Below are 17,234 nucleotides of genomic sequence, written 5' to 3'. Positions count from 1 at the left end.
TCTTTCTCCGTGACCGGAAGAGTTGAAATTCTAACCTCCTTCTTTCAAGGAGCAAGAAAGCAAGAATTCACTGCTGTGATTTCTTAATTTGTACAGCATTAAAAAAATGAACCCATCTTTGAGTACAGGATATGTACAAAACTGGTGTCAGAGCACATTCTGTTTCTTGTCAGAGCTGCTCTGCTGTAGTTCTAGAACATCAGGTATTTCTATCAAAGGTAAACTGATTCAACCACAGTTTTCGTTCAAGGATTATCAGAATACAGACAGCTTTTATGTCAGCCATTTATTACACAGTCTCCAGCTGTACAAAGTGTAGTTTAACATGTACACTCCCAACGCCTGTCCCAAAACACCAAAAGGATGAGGAATAACACCACGGGTGCTGGGTATTGCATTACTTCAGTGTTTATATACAGAGTAAACTCAATATTTAAATAGTTCAGCAGATTTAGATGGAAAGGAATTATATCTGGTGCAGGGTCAAGTGACAGGAGGCCCACAAGAAGTCTTGCTCAAGCTGTGGAAGTCTTGTGCCAGCCTCCAGGGTACACAGCACCCCTCTCCCTGCAGCCTTCCACTCTCAGTGATGCTGTTTACAGGAGCCAGCTCTTGCAGGGGTGCTGGGGAGGAGACCCAGGGTAGCCCACACTGTGTTCTACCTCACCAAGATTTAACAGCTTCCAGCTGGCACACAAGGAGGGTATCTTGCCAAGCACGTCTTGTATCAGAACACTCCGAGTGTTCATCAGTGCTGCATCACCTCCCAGAAGCCATTCCTTCAGTAATTCCACTCCTCCAGAGCCTCCCGGTGTCAGGGCAATGGTTGTTCCCCATTTTCCCAAGAGGGACAGCTACTCACGCTCGCTGTCACTACTGTCACTGTCACTGCTGTCACTGTCACTGCTGTCACCATCCCACTTGATACTCTCCAGTGCCTTCCTGTGGTGTCAAACAGATCAGTCATCAGTCACCTCTTGTGGCTTCTGCTTGAAAAGAGATCCCGAAACGCATGGCAAACACAGAGAACGTTATGGGCTCTCTAATGCCTACTGTCTTCAAAGGACAAGTGCACCCAGCATTTGGTGGAAGCACATCCTCTTGGAAAAGCCAGTTCCCCTCAAAGTGGTGAGCTGGCTGTCAGGGGTGCTGGGCTTGTATTTATTCCCTTGGAGCACATCTGGCTCCAAACTGTGGTCCCTCAAGCCCAACCACCATCTGAGGATCGTCTGGGCTGGGCTGGAGCAGTGCTGTGAGAGGTGGCCACAAGCCTCAGAACCTGGCAGTCACATGCAGGGCCATCCTGTACCACCCCCCTGCTTTTGCTGGGCTGCAGCAGTGTCTTCAGGCAGCCAGAGCCAGCTAGGAAAACATTCTGGGAAAGAAAGGTGATAGCAGGACTGAGCAGTGGATAAGGCTAACCCCACCATGGAAAATTCCCTTCCCGCCTATGTGGGATGGATACAGCATGGAACCAAAAACTTAAGGGCCATTTCAGTCCTGGAGTCAGCACACCAGCACATCATTCTGAAGCCAATTGTCTGCTCCCTTGTCAGAGAAGCCTTAACAAATGCACTGCCCCTCCAAGACCCTGGCTACTGTACCACTTCAACAGTAACATGAAATATTCCAACTTACTTCTGTGTTTCAGAGAGTTCAAATTCCTCCTCAGTTCTGCTTTTCAGCCTTTGAGATGAAAGAAGCCCAAGGGATGCTGCCAGCTTTACCATCTTTATTGCCTCATCTGGGCAATTGGTTTGCTTAGCACAGTTCAAGAACTCATCCATCACTTTGTCACTGCAAAGGCAAAGGCAAATGGTGACTGTTCTCAGGGTCACAGGAGAGGTGCCCATTAATTTATAGCCTGTACTTTAGAGAGGAAGGTGATATTTTCAGATCTACCAGTCCATCTCTGCTCCTGCCAGGAAATTCAGCTCTGGTTCAGAGGGAAGGCTATGTGGTAAGTTTGGCAACTCCTGTCCCAGCAAAAGAGAGCAGGCACTGAATGGCACTAGGTGTGCAGCCTTTGGTACCACACACCTTCATGGTGTTCACTGGGGCAAGCTCCAACTTTATTTTAAAAAAACCCACACCCAAACAAAACCCATTGCTACTCCTGAAAAGTTCTACTTCAAACAGTTCCATCCTCCACAATCCTGAGACAAGCAAGCTGGTGTAGCCTAACAGGGAACGACCTAAGATGTAGCATTTGACTTGAGAAACTTGTCTGTAGAAATCCAGGCACCTCTGAAACATCCATGCTTGGTTAAGAGCATGCTGGAATATTTGTGACACGTGGAAACCAGATGTTTGTGAGTCCTGCTCAGGCTGATTTGCACTGCTGAGTTCATCAGTGGCACTGCTCTTCATGGCTCAGAGCTTCGGAGACCAACCACTTCATGCCCTCCCACTCTGCACTTTCAATGTGTTTTGGGACAGAAAGCTCTTGGAATATTTCCACTGGATAAACAAACAGCCATGCTTACAGGGACAGACACACATTCATGTTCTGGAAGTAAATGGACCACTACTATCAGTTACAAATGAAGGTTGGACTACCTGACCTTTAAAAGTCCCTTCCATCCCAAGCTATTCTTTCATCCTGTAACAGAAATTCAGGATCTCAGCCAAAGGGGAGACTCAGTAACTGAAGAACCTAAAAATACTTACGTGGGAATCCGATTGATTTTCTGGAAATGCTCCATCATGTTCCTATTCAAAAGAAAAGAAAATAATAATTTCAAAATCCCACATAACAGGAACAAACGGATACTCAACCTCTTGGTTGAGCCTCCACCGACACACAGGAAAGCACAAATTCATGAAACAATCTTTCCCATGGATGCCATGCTGTATCCTTGCAAATTCCATCTGTACCAGCTAACTGCACTGATTAGTTTAACACAAAGTATCTTAAACTCTGTGGAAAATGTAAGTGTAGCTGGTGGCAATTTTCCTTAAACCACAACATATTTTTAGTATTTTAAAATACTCCTTTGTTGATACTTGTTTGTTTCAAATCAATCACTGTACATGGAACATCTGTATTTAACAGAAAACAGCTCAGAACCTTAAATTAGAGGCTAGATATTTTAACCTGTATTTGAAGTTCAGACCATGTAGGACAGTACATTCTAGATATTAGAGTTCTAAAAATAGCCTATTTACAGTTTTAATTTGGGCTGCTGCTAATTAAAAATTTAATTAAACTAATTAATCTCTTTATCAGTTTGAATTCCAAATAGTTCTAAAAATCAGAAAATGGTGAGTTGTGGGCACTCAGCAGCACTCAGGGAAGTGATTGTCAGACCACACCTTGCCATAAGCAGCTGTACAAAGCTCTACACCTGATACTACATTAGTTTCTAAACCATTTTTAAGACAGACAACTGTAATTTGGTGCTAAGAAGGAACAAAAACAAAGAAAAAAACCCAACACATTCCCTGCAGGCTTTATCCCCTCCCTTTGTCTGCAGTGGCATTCCAAGGCATCAGTCATTGGTTATTAGCTTTTGGTTTTTGTAACTAAGCCTTGAGCTGCAGTGGCAGCAAGCTCAGAGAGCCCACACGTACCAGGCATCCTGGATCCTCCCAGCCCTGGAAAACAGCACCACAACATGGCCCAGAGCACTCCCTGTCCACTCCAATGGGACCTGTGCTGGCCCAGCAGGCTCATGAACAGCTTTGATTTCTTCAGCACACTTGGCAAATGCCAGCTGAATCTGTGAAAACATTGTGCTATTAATACCAAAACCTCTGAAATTAACAGAAGCTTTTCAGTGCGATTTCTCCTGCAGCTCCTACAGGTTTGCTCTGTACGTGATAGAAATTTGTAAATTAATAGTTGTTACCCCAGGAGATAAATCTGTCTCTTCTAAGGATGGCTGTCCCCACTAGGCAAGCTCTAAGGTGGCTTTGCAGGGACATCCTTCAATACCCTTCAGTTTGAGAAAGCAACTACTGCAATGAAATCCTTGGCAAAATCCCTGAATTCTGCCATGTGCTTCCCCAGAGACGTGGATGGTTGGGCTGCATTACTTCTCCAAACCCTGGTAAGAAGGGATTCTGCTCTGTTAATTTGAGGTTTCTCTATAGGTTGAATCCAAAGGGTTGTTTAGCAGGCCTGGATAAGCTCACATGGATCTGGGAATCTGCAGTGGCAGATGCACTGGAACTGGAGTTCCCAAGGATCCCAAGGCTACAGTATTTACCTACAGTCTTGGGAGACATCACTACTCTTTACTGAGCTTCTGTGCTGGGATAGAGTGAAATTTCTTCAGTTTCTTCTTTCTTCCTGTGGGCTTACACGGGGCTGTGTTTTATATTTAAGATGGAAAATGTGTTGGTAACACAGGGGTGTTTTTGTTTTTCTGGGCAGTGCTTAAAGAGCATCAAGGCTCCACCACCAGGGAGTGAGCTGGGGGTGCACAATGTGTATAGTACAAGGAGTTGGGAGGAGACACCTCTGGGACAGCTGACCCTAAATGACCCAAGGGATATTTCAGACCACAGGTGTCATGCTCAGCACATAAAGCTGGGGAAAGGAGGAACAGGGGATTGAAGTGATGGTGTTTGACTTCCCAAGTAACTTACACATGAGCTTTCCAGGAGCTTGGCCTTCCTAGGGATGGCTGAACACCTGCCTGTGATGGGAAATGGTAACTGAGCTTGAGCTTTACCCTTTTAACTGTCCCAGTTCCCTCCACCATCTCACAGGGGAGGAGTGAGCAAGCAGCTGTGTGGGGGCTCAGCTGTTCATGGGCATTACCAGCTTCCTTACCTCACTGGGGTGCTGGTCCCTGCTCATCAAAGATAAGAACTCTTCCAACAGGTCTCGTCTCCTGCTAAACCCCAGCTGTTTCACATCTGTATATAGAGAATATCTGTTGTTGGTAGGTGTGACCAGTACCCCTGTTCCCAAATCCTAGCATTATAGTCAGCACAATTTAACAAGGCAGAACCATTCTCTGTGACTGAGCAGGTCACATTCAGTTCCCTCTTTCCCCTCATTTATCAGATCCTGTGCACCAAACACATGAACTAATCTGATTTCTTCTTCCCTTCCCTGCTGGTCTCAAGATTTCTGGGTGACAGCCCAACTACTCTCCCCTTGATAATGGCCATCAGGGTCCCCCAGCACTGATCAACCTGGTGGTGGTGATGACCCTGTCATGGAACAGGGAGGGAACAACACACAGCACTGTCTGTAACATCAATTACCAGTCCTCTGAGGGAATATGGACCTGAACTGCTGCTGGACAGTGAGGCCCACAGTCCCCCAGAGCCAGAATGCTCCACCACCATCAGCTGAGGATTAAGGACTTGTATTTTTTTTATTTTTTTTTTTTTGAGGTGGGATAAATTAAATCTTAAGCAAGGATCTGCAGAGGGTCTAGGTGATTCGACACCACAGGCAAACACTGCACCTTATCATGGCTACTCCAAGCTATGGGAAGTTTCCAAACTAGCTCAAACTTTGCACTGCTCCTGGCATTTGTCAGATAAACTGCCTGTGAAGTCATGTGGCATTCACTGACCTTCCCAGACTGAAGGGATCACTTCCAACTGGTTGGCTGCATCCAGTGCTTGAAGGAGGTCCAATATATTTTTAGGTCCTGGATAAAAAAGCTGATGGAGGAAGAGAATAATTTCAGCCACCTATGACTGCTCCATTTTTCTATGCAAAAGCTCTGCAGCTCTTACCCTGGTACACACTTACTGAAGATGACATTTCTTTGTACCACTTCAACACCACCTCAATTTGTTCCATCATGCACAACAACGAAAAGAATTTTGACCTAGCGAGAAAAAAATGTCCTAATTCAGTTATGGTTGGATCAACCAAACCATACAGAAGTACTAGCAAATGATGGTGTGCTAATCAGATCTGTATTGCAGATCAAGTAAATTTTACTGATTGCAACACTCCATGCAATCAGAAAAGCAGCAGTGTTTCTTACAACAGCTTAATGCTGACACTAGATTACTGGCAGAACTCCATTGTTAAGATACCTGAATCTGTCTCAAATATTTGATATTGATTGGATATAAGAACTGAAGAAAATTAACCTTGTTACTTGTGCAAGTTCACAAAACAAACCTGGGTCCTTGATCCACCGAACTGACTAGGTAAACAACCCTACATGAAGAAATTACACTGATTTGGTGTTACCTCCAAAGCTGCCAGGGTACACAACAGAATGGTTGCTGTATGGATGTTGAGATGAACTAATGATTCAAGACAATGGATTTCTGTTCAAAGGCCACAAAATGAAAATAAATCCTAAACAATCACAGGTTTTATGAAGGATCTAATTCCCAAACTGGACATGCAATAACCAGCTGGTGTTCAGTGTCTGAATCCTAGTTTGTATTGAAGCTGACAGCAACACACAAGGTGCTAAATACAACCTTCACTCACCAATAGCCATTTAACTGATTCACATCCAAGAATTTCCAGTTGTCTCCCTTCTCCAGTGCCTTATTTAACTGATAGGCAAGCTTGATATCCTTAAGATCACAGCACTGCAATAAACCAGTCGGATTTGAAAGCTGTTACCAAATGGAACTCGCAATACTCACAGAGGTACTTGCACATGTCACAGCCATGCAAATTACCAATTAGGGAAGAGTCAAGCAAAGAACTGGAGAATTATGGCAGAAAGTTACAGGAGGTGATGAGCACAGATGAAATGGGAGACAGTGAAAGCTAAATCTTGTATGACAGGATGTAAACTCACAGGCAGTTCTCCAACAGCTGAAGGGGCTCAAAGGAATTCTGATGGCAAAGAAGAGGCACTTACCACTTGCATGGCGGTGGTAAAAAAGCTGGCTGAAAGGGAGCAAAGAAGAGTCTGTTAATTTCAAGCTTCCAAGTAAACATAAAACGGCTCATTAACCCAACCTCCCAGAGGATGGATGAGGTATATTCAATTAGAAACTCAATCTGTAGCTCAGTTTGACAATATAGCAGAGCTCTTTGCTTTCTTGGAAGTCTTTGGTGTGGCATGAGTTGGGTGAACTAAAATAGGAAAACTCACACCACACCTACAACAAAAAAAACCAACAAAACAACAAAAACCTGCCATTCACCTGATGTGCATCATCTCATGAAACTGCTCCTCCTTAAAATGATCTTGTAAATAAACCCTAGGATTTTTTTATCACATGGACTTAAAAAAGCTCATTCAGACAAGCAACACACCTACTTTCACACAGAAGCCAGTGCAGCAATGCATAGCACAATTCCCACCACTGGAATTTGCCCTTTGTCTCCAGAAATATCAGAAGGGACTGAGATAAACAAGCTGCATGCATTTATCCTAGCTGAGTAAAACTACCTGACATTCACAGGTACCTTTTCACCCAAGCTTGAAGTCCTTACCATCATCAGGGTCCTGGGCAGTGAAACTTCGCTTTTCAACCTCATCTAACACCTCAGAGATGATATCTGATGACTGAGCATCGACTGTGGGACAAAGAGACAAACATCACATCACAGTTGTACCAAGCACCTCCTTAGTGAAGAGCAGAACTGCAAATAATTTTCATGGTGCTCCACACCAGCTGCAATTTAATTTGCTCTAAAATTTGCCTTCCTATTGCCAGATTTCCACAGCACAGCAGGGCAGATTCAGAAAGATAGAAGTGCCTTCTAGTAAGGAATCAAACAGGCCTGGAAGACTATCTGTTAGAAGGCTGCACTGGAAAAAGGAAAGCATTTCATAACCAAACAAAAATTTAAAAAGGGGAAAACCAAAACCAAACCAACCCCCAAACCCCATAACCAAACCCAGAGAGACTCCAGAGAAATTCCTTTATGTTTCTTAAAACACAAAGACTGCAGTTATGGCTACTCTGCCTATTCTCTTCCTATAGCCAAAAGTCTGTGGCCATGGGATCTTAACCAGTTGCATTCCTGCCTTCTAACAAAGCTGTTTTCCATGACAGCTCTAATGCACAGAACTGTTGCAGGAAACTAACTCCCTGTGCAATTTCTTCCCTGTGAGTGGCACAGTATGAAATCACACGCACTGCGGTCAGATCCAGCCTCCACAGTGACTCTAGCATTTGCTCCCTGTATAAGGTTATCCCTTTTTTTCACCTAAGCAGAATCAGGCAGCATAGGGAACACTAAGATCACACCCATAAAAGGTTGTCTTTCAATCCATATGTGAACTGCCTTCACCCATCACATGTGGAAAGCATCAAAGCAGCTGCTACACAAGTCACGTTCATGGCCAAGCTGACAGTGCACGTACCGCCTTTGTAATACACGGAGAGGAGATGACCATAGGATGCAAGGCTGGGCTCTGGAAAGCAAAAACAGTTACTGCAACATTCCTGGCTGAGCTTTGTGCTACAGCTCTAATTCACAGTCTGCTCCTCCTATCAGGCAGCATGCATAAATTTACTCTAATATCTCTGCCTGCTCACCCTAATGCTAGACCAGACCTCAAGTACACATGCCTGGGAGAGACGATATCCAACACCACTTGGGGTATTCAATTTCTATGGGGGAGCAGCAAAACTTCTCTGCTCTAAATTAAAATAAAAAATACTTCATAGCTAGTTTCCCTTCTGCTCATAAATGTAATCTTTAGCCTATCAACAAGCATGCTACTGGGGCAAAACACAACCCACAGGATGTGAAATCAATTATGCAGATATTTTCTGTTTCTGCAATATTTATTTGGAAGAGAAAATCATCATCTAGAGTAAAAGCTTTTTTCTGTAGACATGCAGATCTACAGACCTGAACTAGCTTGGCTGGCTTGTGAAGTACACGTCCCCTGGAATCAGGGAATCATCACTGTGTTGTGTGGTGCTGAAACCCTGTGTTAGCTGTTCTGTTCTGAAGGTGGCACTGGAATATCTTATCACTGCATATAACAAATACTCTCTATAGGTTCTCTTACCTATATCAAGTGCTTCCATTTCCTTTAATACCAATAAAGACATAGTTCTGCCCACACCACCACATCTTGTCAGACTCTTCAATACGGAATTAAAAGTTAGCAGAGTTGGTTGCACTTTCTGTTGAGCCATGTGAGTCAGGAAGTCCTTAAAACAAAATGCCCAAAATCCTTAGTGCTGCACATGTTAAGGATCACAGTTCAGCTTTCAGGTGGGTTATCATACATTTCCTCAACCCAAGCCTTCTCACCCCCTTCAAGTGAACAACTCTGCTTTCACTGATTATTTATTAAAGGAGTACTGTCTAATTTTTAATGACCTAAACCCAAGGCTACATTACATCAGAATAAACCTTGGACAACATAGTGGAAAAATTTTATAGTTACATAAAGTTTTTCCTTATTGATGTGTCAAAACTCAACATTCCATTTCATGTCACAACACCATGAATTAAAATTCAAAGAGTTTTTATCTAAAATTGTTCATTTGTTTTGTCTCCCAGCAGTAATTTACCCAATTACTTTCTATCCAGGCAGTTCCTGGATCAGGTATGTTCTCACAAGGCTAATCACTCTGGCAAAGGCAAGGTTGGATTTTTCACATTTGCCACTCCTCCAGTTACCTTTTCTGTTTAAACTACTGTATTTCCTTTACAGCAGAAATTAGTATCTGGGGACAACATTCTTGCTTTTGGTCTTTCAACAACTCCAAAATTTTACTAATAAGGCAGACCCTTATTAGTAGAAGAGCCCACACTCTTACCACTTCCCCATCTCTTCTGCTCTACCCTCCTTACCTTGGTTAATTCCCATCTTTCTACAAACCTCTCCTTTAGATATGGGGCTGCTCTGATCAGTGCATTGAAGGTGTGCACATCAGCTGGAAAATGTAAGATAATCCATTTTCAATAACAATTTATAGCCTACAGGAAAGAGTTTGTTCTAGCATGGCTCAGTTTCTGGCAAAGTCTCATGCAAACCTGTTTCCAGTGAGCCAGCCACGAGCCAGCTGCACTGGAATTACCAGTTTGCATTCAGCTCCCATGATCCAGCTGAGGTCCGTACCCCTGCGCCAATCATCACTGCCATGAACAAACACTCCTGTGCCCAACAGGGGCTTTCAGTGCTCAGGAGACCACAAAGTACAACCAGGACACACTCACCCTTGTGCCTTTCATTCAGCAAGTCTATGTACATGTCATAAGCTTTAGAATAAGCCCCATGCTGCAAAAACAACAACAACAAAACAACAAATCAGTCTTTGACTATGTGAAATCTCATAAGCTGAAAAAATCCCCCAGCACTGAAGAATAACTTTACCTTCACCATCCCACGGATCATTGTGCAATAGGAGTGTGCATTCCTCTCTGGCATTATCTTGAATATCCTTTCAGCATGGTTGTTCTCCCTAGAACCAATGAACAAGATAAATGTTAAAGAACTAAATAAAAAGATTATTAGGAGAAGGAGTCAACATACAGGACAAATAAAGGCTGCACCCCCAAAGACTGACATTCACATATCAGACTTGTGATACTTGAACTGTGGCACCTCCCAGATTTCCATGAACACTTAAAAAGATCAGCAAACACAGGTTTATTTGACAAGCAACACCTGTGAGTATGGGCTGCTAAAAGACTTAGGTCTGTTCTATAACAACAATGCAACTGCACAACCCATGGAACATGGGAATGTAGGCAACATTTTTTATACCTCCATCTGGGGCCAGATGACTGTGAACCTCTTTGAAATTGTCTCTTTGGAGCTTTCTGCTCTGAAGCATTCACCTGGAGAGATTTTTGCAAAAAGAAGTTTCTCAGTGTTAAATTAAGATTTAACATCAAATGATATGATTTGCTAACAACAAGTTCAGCAGCATGGACAAAAGGTGTTTTTTGGTGGGCTATATTAGAATAATTTATATCATAACATTCAGGAAGCAATAAATAGATTGAGAATAATGTTTATGTTATTGAACATATCAACAGCTTTACACAAACTACTGTTGCTATTAGGTCAGTCATGGATTTTTATAACAGAAGTATCTTCTGGGAATGTTGACTGCATCTTACCCACCTCATGGCATCTCCCATGCAGACAGTACAAAAATCTTGATGTCACCTTAATATACTCCCACTATGTATGAAATAAATAGAGATCAAGAAGTTTTCCATACCTCTGGTTCTTCCAAATCCTCTTTTTCTTCCTGCTCATTTTCAGGAGTAGGTTCACCATCTCCATAGAAGCATAACAAATCTAAAAGGCTGTTTGTGGTCTCCAGAGATACAGGGGTACCTGTAGAAAATGAGAATTTGTGACAGTCAGAGAAAGTGAAGAGCTCACCACCCTGCAGCCATATCAGAGAACCTCTGAACCCCGCTTTGCTCTCTTCCAACACAGACATTCTCTAGCAAGTCCCTAACCCTGCTGTGATACCAATACTGCCACAAACCCACTCATCACAGGAGATAAGTTTAACACTGAATCAGAGTATGTTTTTCTACTGAAGCCACTGAAAGGGTAGAGTTTTCCTGACCAAGGAGAAGGAAGTGACAGCTGACAGCCAGAACTGTGAAGCCCAACACAGGAGCTGAAATTTCTAGTGCTTTTCATAACTCCTCCTAGGATACAGCCTGCTGTGATGAACTTTCTATAAAACATTCAAAACCAACAAGAGTATTTTATCTGCTTCCTCTTCAGGAAGTCTTCTCCTTATCACCAAAGTGACATGTCAGACAAGCAGTGGCTAAAATTCTCCAGTAACTACAGAGAACTACTTCACCAGACCAGAGTCAGGTGTGAAAGGAGCAACAGAGTCACAAAATTGTCTCCATAGCCTGTGCCAGCTGCTAAAGTATTTTTGGCACAATTCACATAGAGCTCCACCACAGAACCTGGCAGGTGATCACATACCTCCCTGTAGAAGCTGATCAAACATGTCCACAGACTCTTTCACCATCCTGAGGTGGATGCGTTCCCTTAGAGCTTCCTCGCTCACTCCTTCAGTGTGAGGTGTGAGACTCTCAGGCATCAGGCACTAAAAGCAAGAGTGGAACTCAGTCATAAGTTCAAGCCTTCTCTAGATATCCTTACTCTTCACTCAATACACTGCTTGCAGTCCAACAACAGCAGTCCTTTTGGTGATAAAGGACCATACACATCCTCATCCCTCACTTTTATGCCAGGAAACAACATCTAAACAACACTGCCTTTCTTACTTTTATCTCAAGAACCTGCTATGATAATGAACTCCCAAGGAAAAATGTCTGCTACAGAAACATAATGGAAATACAGTACTGTGTTCATACTGTCTGCAAAACAGTTAAAAAATTACCCTTTTATCTTAGTTTTGGACCAGTCCAAGTTGATTTCACTGACAAAGCACAAATACAATGAAAAGAAAAAGCAGAAAGCTTACTGGTATGTTTGGCTCTGCAAAAGTCTTGTCAAAATATTGAGGAAAGTTCTTTATGATGTATTTTGCAGCATTTCTCCCAGACTCCTTTGACAATGAATACAAACGCTGCAAAAAAATGAGATAGAACAAGATGGAGAAATACACAAATAACAAGGCTGAAAATTAGGAGAAAAATTTTCTTTAACAATGAACATTTTAATGGGATCAAATTAAACTAATGCATAATTTTCAACTTACTACAATCACAGGGACAACATTTGGTATTTGTGCCAATATAAGAATGTCTATTCTTTAAATACCATTGTATTCTATTTCCTTGTTACTTAGTCAAGGGACACAGTTAAGACATCTGAAATGCTGCACTACTACCTCAAGTTCAAAAACATCTCTCATTTAAGAGAGAAGAGAAAATTGTGAAAGTAATCTGCTACTTCATTTTCTTTTGAAATCAAAACCAGGCTTCAATTAGGTGAGAGTATTCACAGCCTAGACAAAGGTAGGAGGGAAGCTATCAAGGATGTGAAAGGAAATACATACAGAATTAGCTGCATTTCTTGGCATAAGGAAAGGGTCATCCTGGAACATGTAATGAGCAGCAGTAGGATCCTGTAGAAAGAAGAGCCCAGCATTGAAAAGCTTATCATTATGTGCACAGGCACAACACACTGCCTCATGGCACAATGAATTCTTCCATCATAACCCCCACCAATGCACATTTTACAGAAGTTCCTCTTGTTCAAAAAGGCTTAGCCTGTTTGGAAATAGTTTAAAAAATATTTCCATTACACACACACATAGAAGCTAATGTGGTGACAAAAAAAGGGTCCTTCCTATAACATATCAAGCAGCAAGTGCCCTGCAAAGCAAGTAGGGCCCCAAGTCTAACAGTCTTGGGAAGCTGATGGGACTTGGCAAGTTTTGATTCAATTCACGGAATTTAAGACAGATGGGATTTAAGAACAGCATTTCCAGGTTTTGCCCAGCAAGAACTGACACTCATTGCACTTTTTAAAGCCTTTCTGGACTGAGATTGGGAAGGATGGTCTGGATTGTGAAGCTGAACTGGTGAAGGAATTTACTCCCTATATTAGTGAAAACCTTACCAAAGCTTTCTCTGATAACTGCAGCTCTTAGCACATGAATGAGGCTTTAAGGACACAGCAAAACACCCTGAGTCAAAGGGAAAAAAACCCTGATGTCAAAGTCCCATCTCTCATTTATGGCCAAAGCAGAAATCAAAGGCCTCCTGAGCATAAGGGTATTGCACAAAATGGACAACCTGACCCAGCTCTATGACCCACAGAACCACTCACCTTGTTCACAGTAGAAGCCAAGGTCTGGAGCACTGCAAGCTTATCCCTAAACACAAAGGAGTTCAGTCAATACTCAGTTACAGACTTTGAATGCTTGCATTAATTACATTGTTTGGAGAACAAGCACAGGTTTATCCTGACCCACAAGGATTTTCAGTTCTAGGAAATAATGTTTTTGCTGCACTAGGAAAACAACACTTCTCACAAAGAAAGAGAAAATGCAAAAATGGTCTCAGTTCTTAAACAACCCCAGTGACTTAAAAGATTTTGAAGAAAACCACAAGAGCATCTGTTTTCAGCTATTACTCCCACCCTCATAATTCATTATCAAAGGAATATCACAGGGAAGAGCCACATAAATAATTCCTTGGAATGCTGCTTCTAGAGCATCACTGAGGGATAAATGTATTAAGTCACTCTACAAGACATGACTTTGCAAGAAAAACAAACAAACAAACCAAAATCAGATATCCCAGGACTCCTGTGCCTGTGGAACCTGAACACTTTGGTTGTTTCAAGCAAACAAAGAAAGGCCACTGAAAGTGTTTAGGTGAAGATGGCCTTACTTTAGGTTTACATGTTGACACCATTTGACCATAAACGTAGTTTCTACTGTACAGTCATGCAATTCCATTTTAAGTGCTCCCAACAAAATAGGCTTTGTTCAGCAGTATGATTTCTAAGCAGGATTTTTTCAGTCAGCTATCAGTGATCGAGTTTTATTTTGCTGGAAGAAACGCATTCACATGCAAACAGCCAAATGAACTTGGTTTTACAGATCTTTAGCAAATGTGATCTTTTACAAAAAAATAGAACTATGCTTAAAAATGCAGTAGTTGTGTTTTTAAAAGAAATGTCAAGAACGCAGTGAACATAATCTGCAGAGAGAGAGAGAAAGAGTTAAAAATATTCACAGAGCTCCAAATCAGCAGGAAAACCACTAGTGGGACACTGAATACAGGAACCTCAACTTTCTTTTTCAAATCTGGTGGACAGACTACATTTAGTTGTCTAAGACTGATTTTCTACCAAGAAAGAATTCCAAAAGTAAACACTCACCATGTTTTCCTTCGGGGAAGCACAATTTCTTCTTGAGTTACTGTGAGAAACAATATTAAAATGGTCATTAGAAACAAAGAGATGCTCAAAGGAACTTTTGACCCTCTAAGTTGTAGCTAGGTGGGGTCAATCCTCCCAAGTAATAAATGGTAGGACAAGTGCAATAGGCCTCAAGTTGCACCAGGTGAAATTTAGATTGGGTATTAGGAAAAAATTTCTTCACTGAAAGGCTTGTCAAGCATTGGAACAGGGGAGTGGTGGAGTCACCATCCCTGGAGTGATTCAAGGCACGTTGATGTTGCACTCAGGGATGTGGTTTAGATGTGCCTTGGCAGTCCCAGGTTAAGAGCTGGACTCCACTAACTCAGAGATCTTTTCCAATCCAAGCAATTCTATGATTCTACAAAACTTGATGAGTTAAGCTGATCCAGATGAAAGTACTAAACTAAGGATTTAAAAATCAGTCTAAGGTAGGCTCATGGAGCTGCACAACTCAGTTCATGCTGCTGGAACACAGAGCTGATTGGTAATAATGTAAGGAATCAAGTTAAGCAAGGAAATTTATGCACAATGAAGACAGGGAGAAAGAAAATCCAAGGAGGGGAAAGAGGGTGTTTACATCCTATCTCCTGACACACTGTGTTGCTAGATTAAAAAACATATGCAAGGAACCATACAACTTATACTTCAACTTGAAGACAACTTACCTTGTGAATTGTCCACAGTCTTCCCAAGAGCAGTACTACTTGAAGAGCTCCTATAAAACAACCAGGAATTTGAATTTATGGCAGTCACATTAATACAGCACAAGTAGAATAGTGAAATTCTATACTACAGGTCAGAAGTAACTAAAACATTAGATGAAACTGGAGTGCATTAGAGTAACTGGCAATGTTGCACTGTTAGTAATTCCAAATTATTACCACAGAACTTATATTTGATGCTTAAGGCCCTCATTTTAAGGGACAAGAGGTTATATGTGAAAAATTATACTACAAAAAAAAATAAATCTGTGATTACTCAATATTGGGGTATAATGTTTTTAAAGTCATTTTCATGAACTCATGTATCTTAGAAAGAAAATCAGGGACATAAATCAGAAAAGACTTTATGCTTTACAGATGGGATCATGCTGAAAACAGCACTTTAAAAAAAATACTTTGGACAGGAGTAGTGTTCCCAGAAGGAGAAAACCCAAGAGTAATGATACAGGTGAATCAGCCTTGGTGAGTTACAGATGTCCAGATGTCTCTACAGAGGTGCAGAAGCTCCTCACTAAACCAAAGCTGTGGCATACACAGACACAGGACTCACTGTGCTGAGTATCAAAAAGCAGCTGCTTTGTCCTCACTCAAGAGGCTGCTTCAAGTCTTTCTAACCACTGTGAACATTTTAGTACTTTTAATACAAACTAAGGCTTACATTAAAATACTTTTACTCGTTTTGCTCATGAAGCAACCTAACAGTAAAGCTTTACTGTAACTCTGGCCTTCAGTGCCTCCACACTGACCTTGACCCTGAGGAAGAGGCTGTTATGGTGCAGTCACAGCTCTGTACTTTAGCATGGCACTGCACAATTCTAGCTGCTCCTGGAAAGACTCGTAAACTGATTAAGTATGATTTTGCCATCCCAAAAATGAGTAATGATTATGCAGTGAAGTGGGACCTTTTCAATTGAGACAGTCCCTAAACAAAACCATTACATAGAATCATGGAATGTTAAGGTGTTGGAAGGGACCTTAAGACCTCTGCTGCCATGGGCAGGGACACCTTCCACTAGACCACGTTGTTCCAAGCCCCATCCAACCTGGCCTGGAACACTGAGAGTTGAGGCATCCACAACTTCGCTGAGCAATCTGTGACAGTGTCTCACCATCCGTACAATAAAACATTTCTTCCCAATGTCTAATCTAAACTTCTTTTTCCATCTGTACTCATCATTCCTTGTTATTCCTATCACTACAATTCCTAATGAAAGATCCCTCTCTGGCTTCTCGGTAAGGCCCCCTTCAGATACTGAAGACAGTTAAGGGATCTCCATGCAATACTCTCTTCTCCAGCCTGAACAGCCGCAGCTTCCTCAGCCTTTGTAAGCTCATCTGCTTTTTCGCGAGACTCAGCTCTAGCAATCGCTTAAACACTCAAACTCTCTCCCGGGGAGTCTCCGAGCCGCTGAAAGCCAGGGAAGATCCCCGGAAAAGGTGCCCAAAAGCAGTTAAGAGCCCCAGAAGAGGAGCTCTCTCCTGCCACACCGCCCTGACCACGCCGAGCCACCGCACACGAGCACTGCGCCTGCGCAGCCTTTCCCGCCTCACGACCCATACCCCCAGCACTGCCCGCCCGTCGATTCCCCCCCGGTGCCGCCGCCGCCACCCGGCCCTTCCCTCCCGGCGATCCCTCACCGATCGCTCTCTCGCCCGCCCGGAAGGCGGCACCGCCGGCCCAGCCACAGCGCCCGCTGCCAGCAGCCAGCCCCGATGCGCCGCGCCGCCATGCTGGTCCCGCGCGTGGCCCTCTGGGAGGGCGGAC

At 42.7% G+C, this 17,234-nt stretch overlaps 1 protein-coding gene and 1 non-coding gene across 4 annotated transcripts; both read right to left on the bottom strand.

Annotated features, from left to right (window-relative positions):
* Window positions 1-267: 267 nt before the first annotated feature.
* On the bottom strand, window positions 268-17,220 carry PTCD3 (pentatricopeptide repeat domain 3). 3 transcript variants are annotated; one of them, XM_015624236.3, is made up of 24 exons: window positions 17,108-17,220; window positions 15,413-15,462; window positions 14,706-14,745; window positions 13,647-13,692; window positions 12,871-12,939; window positions 12,334-12,438; window positions 11,829-11,952; window positions 11,092-11,210; window positions 10,629-10,702; window positions 10,236-10,323; window positions 10,079-10,139; window positions 9,713-9,795; window positions 8,919-9,063; window positions 8,262-8,312; window positions 7,385-7,468; window positions 6,804-6,832; window positions 6,422-6,525; window positions 5,720-5,798; window positions 5,538-5,628; window positions 4,781-4,866; window positions 3,574-3,722; window positions 2,671-2,712; window positions 1,639-1,797; window positions 268-942 (listed from the first exon to the last, which is right to left on the bottom strand). In XM_015624236.3, exons 1-24 carry the CDS (start codon window positions 17,197-17,199, stop codon window positions 855-857), a joined length of 2,058 nt encoding a protein of 685 aa, XP_015479722.1. In that variant the 5' UTR covers window positions 17,200-17,220; the 3' UTR covers window positions 268-854. The 3 variants fall into 3 exon arrangements, with proteins under 3 accessions (XP_015479722.1, XP_015479723.1, XP_033369675.1); XM_015624237.2 differs by lacking the exons at window positions 14,706-14,745; window positions 15,413-15,462; window positions 17,108-17,220 and adding an exon at window positions 13,437-13,503; XM_033513784.1 differs by lacking the exons at window positions 8,262-8,312; window positions 8,919-9,063; window positions 9,713-9,795.
* Window positions 9,863-10,004, bottom strand: LOC117244334. Its single transcript, XR_004497208.1, has one exon. It is a non-coding gene; the product is annotated as a small nucleolar RNA SNORD94 (small nucleolar RNA).
* Window positions 17,221-17,234: the final 14 nt, after the last annotated feature.

This window comes from Parus major, chromosome 4 (assembly GCF_001522545.3).
Source record: "Parus major isolate Abel chromosome 4, Parus_major1.1, whole genome shotgun sequence".
In the NCBI taxonomy this organism is placed as follows: Eukaryota; Metazoa; Chordata; class Aves; order Passeriformes; family Paridae; genus Parus; species Parus major.
The sequence above is the reverse complement of the archived record's forward strand: the minus strand, read 5'-3'. Positions and strand labels throughout refer to the sequence as shown.

Coding starts and splice junctions, on each gene's coding strand:
- PTCD3 (XM_015624236.3), bottom strand. CDS start 17,199: ATGGCGGCGCGGCGCATCGGGGCTGGCTGCTGGCAGCGGGCGCTGTGG. Junction 10,324..10,628: donor TCATCTGGCCCCAGATGGAG/GTATAAAAAATG, acceptor CATTGGTTCTAG/GGAGAACAACCATGCTGAAA. Junction 9,796..10,078: donor GCTGAATGAAAGGCACAAGG/GTGAGTGTGTCC, acceptor TACATTTTCCAG/CTGATGTGCACACCTTCAAT.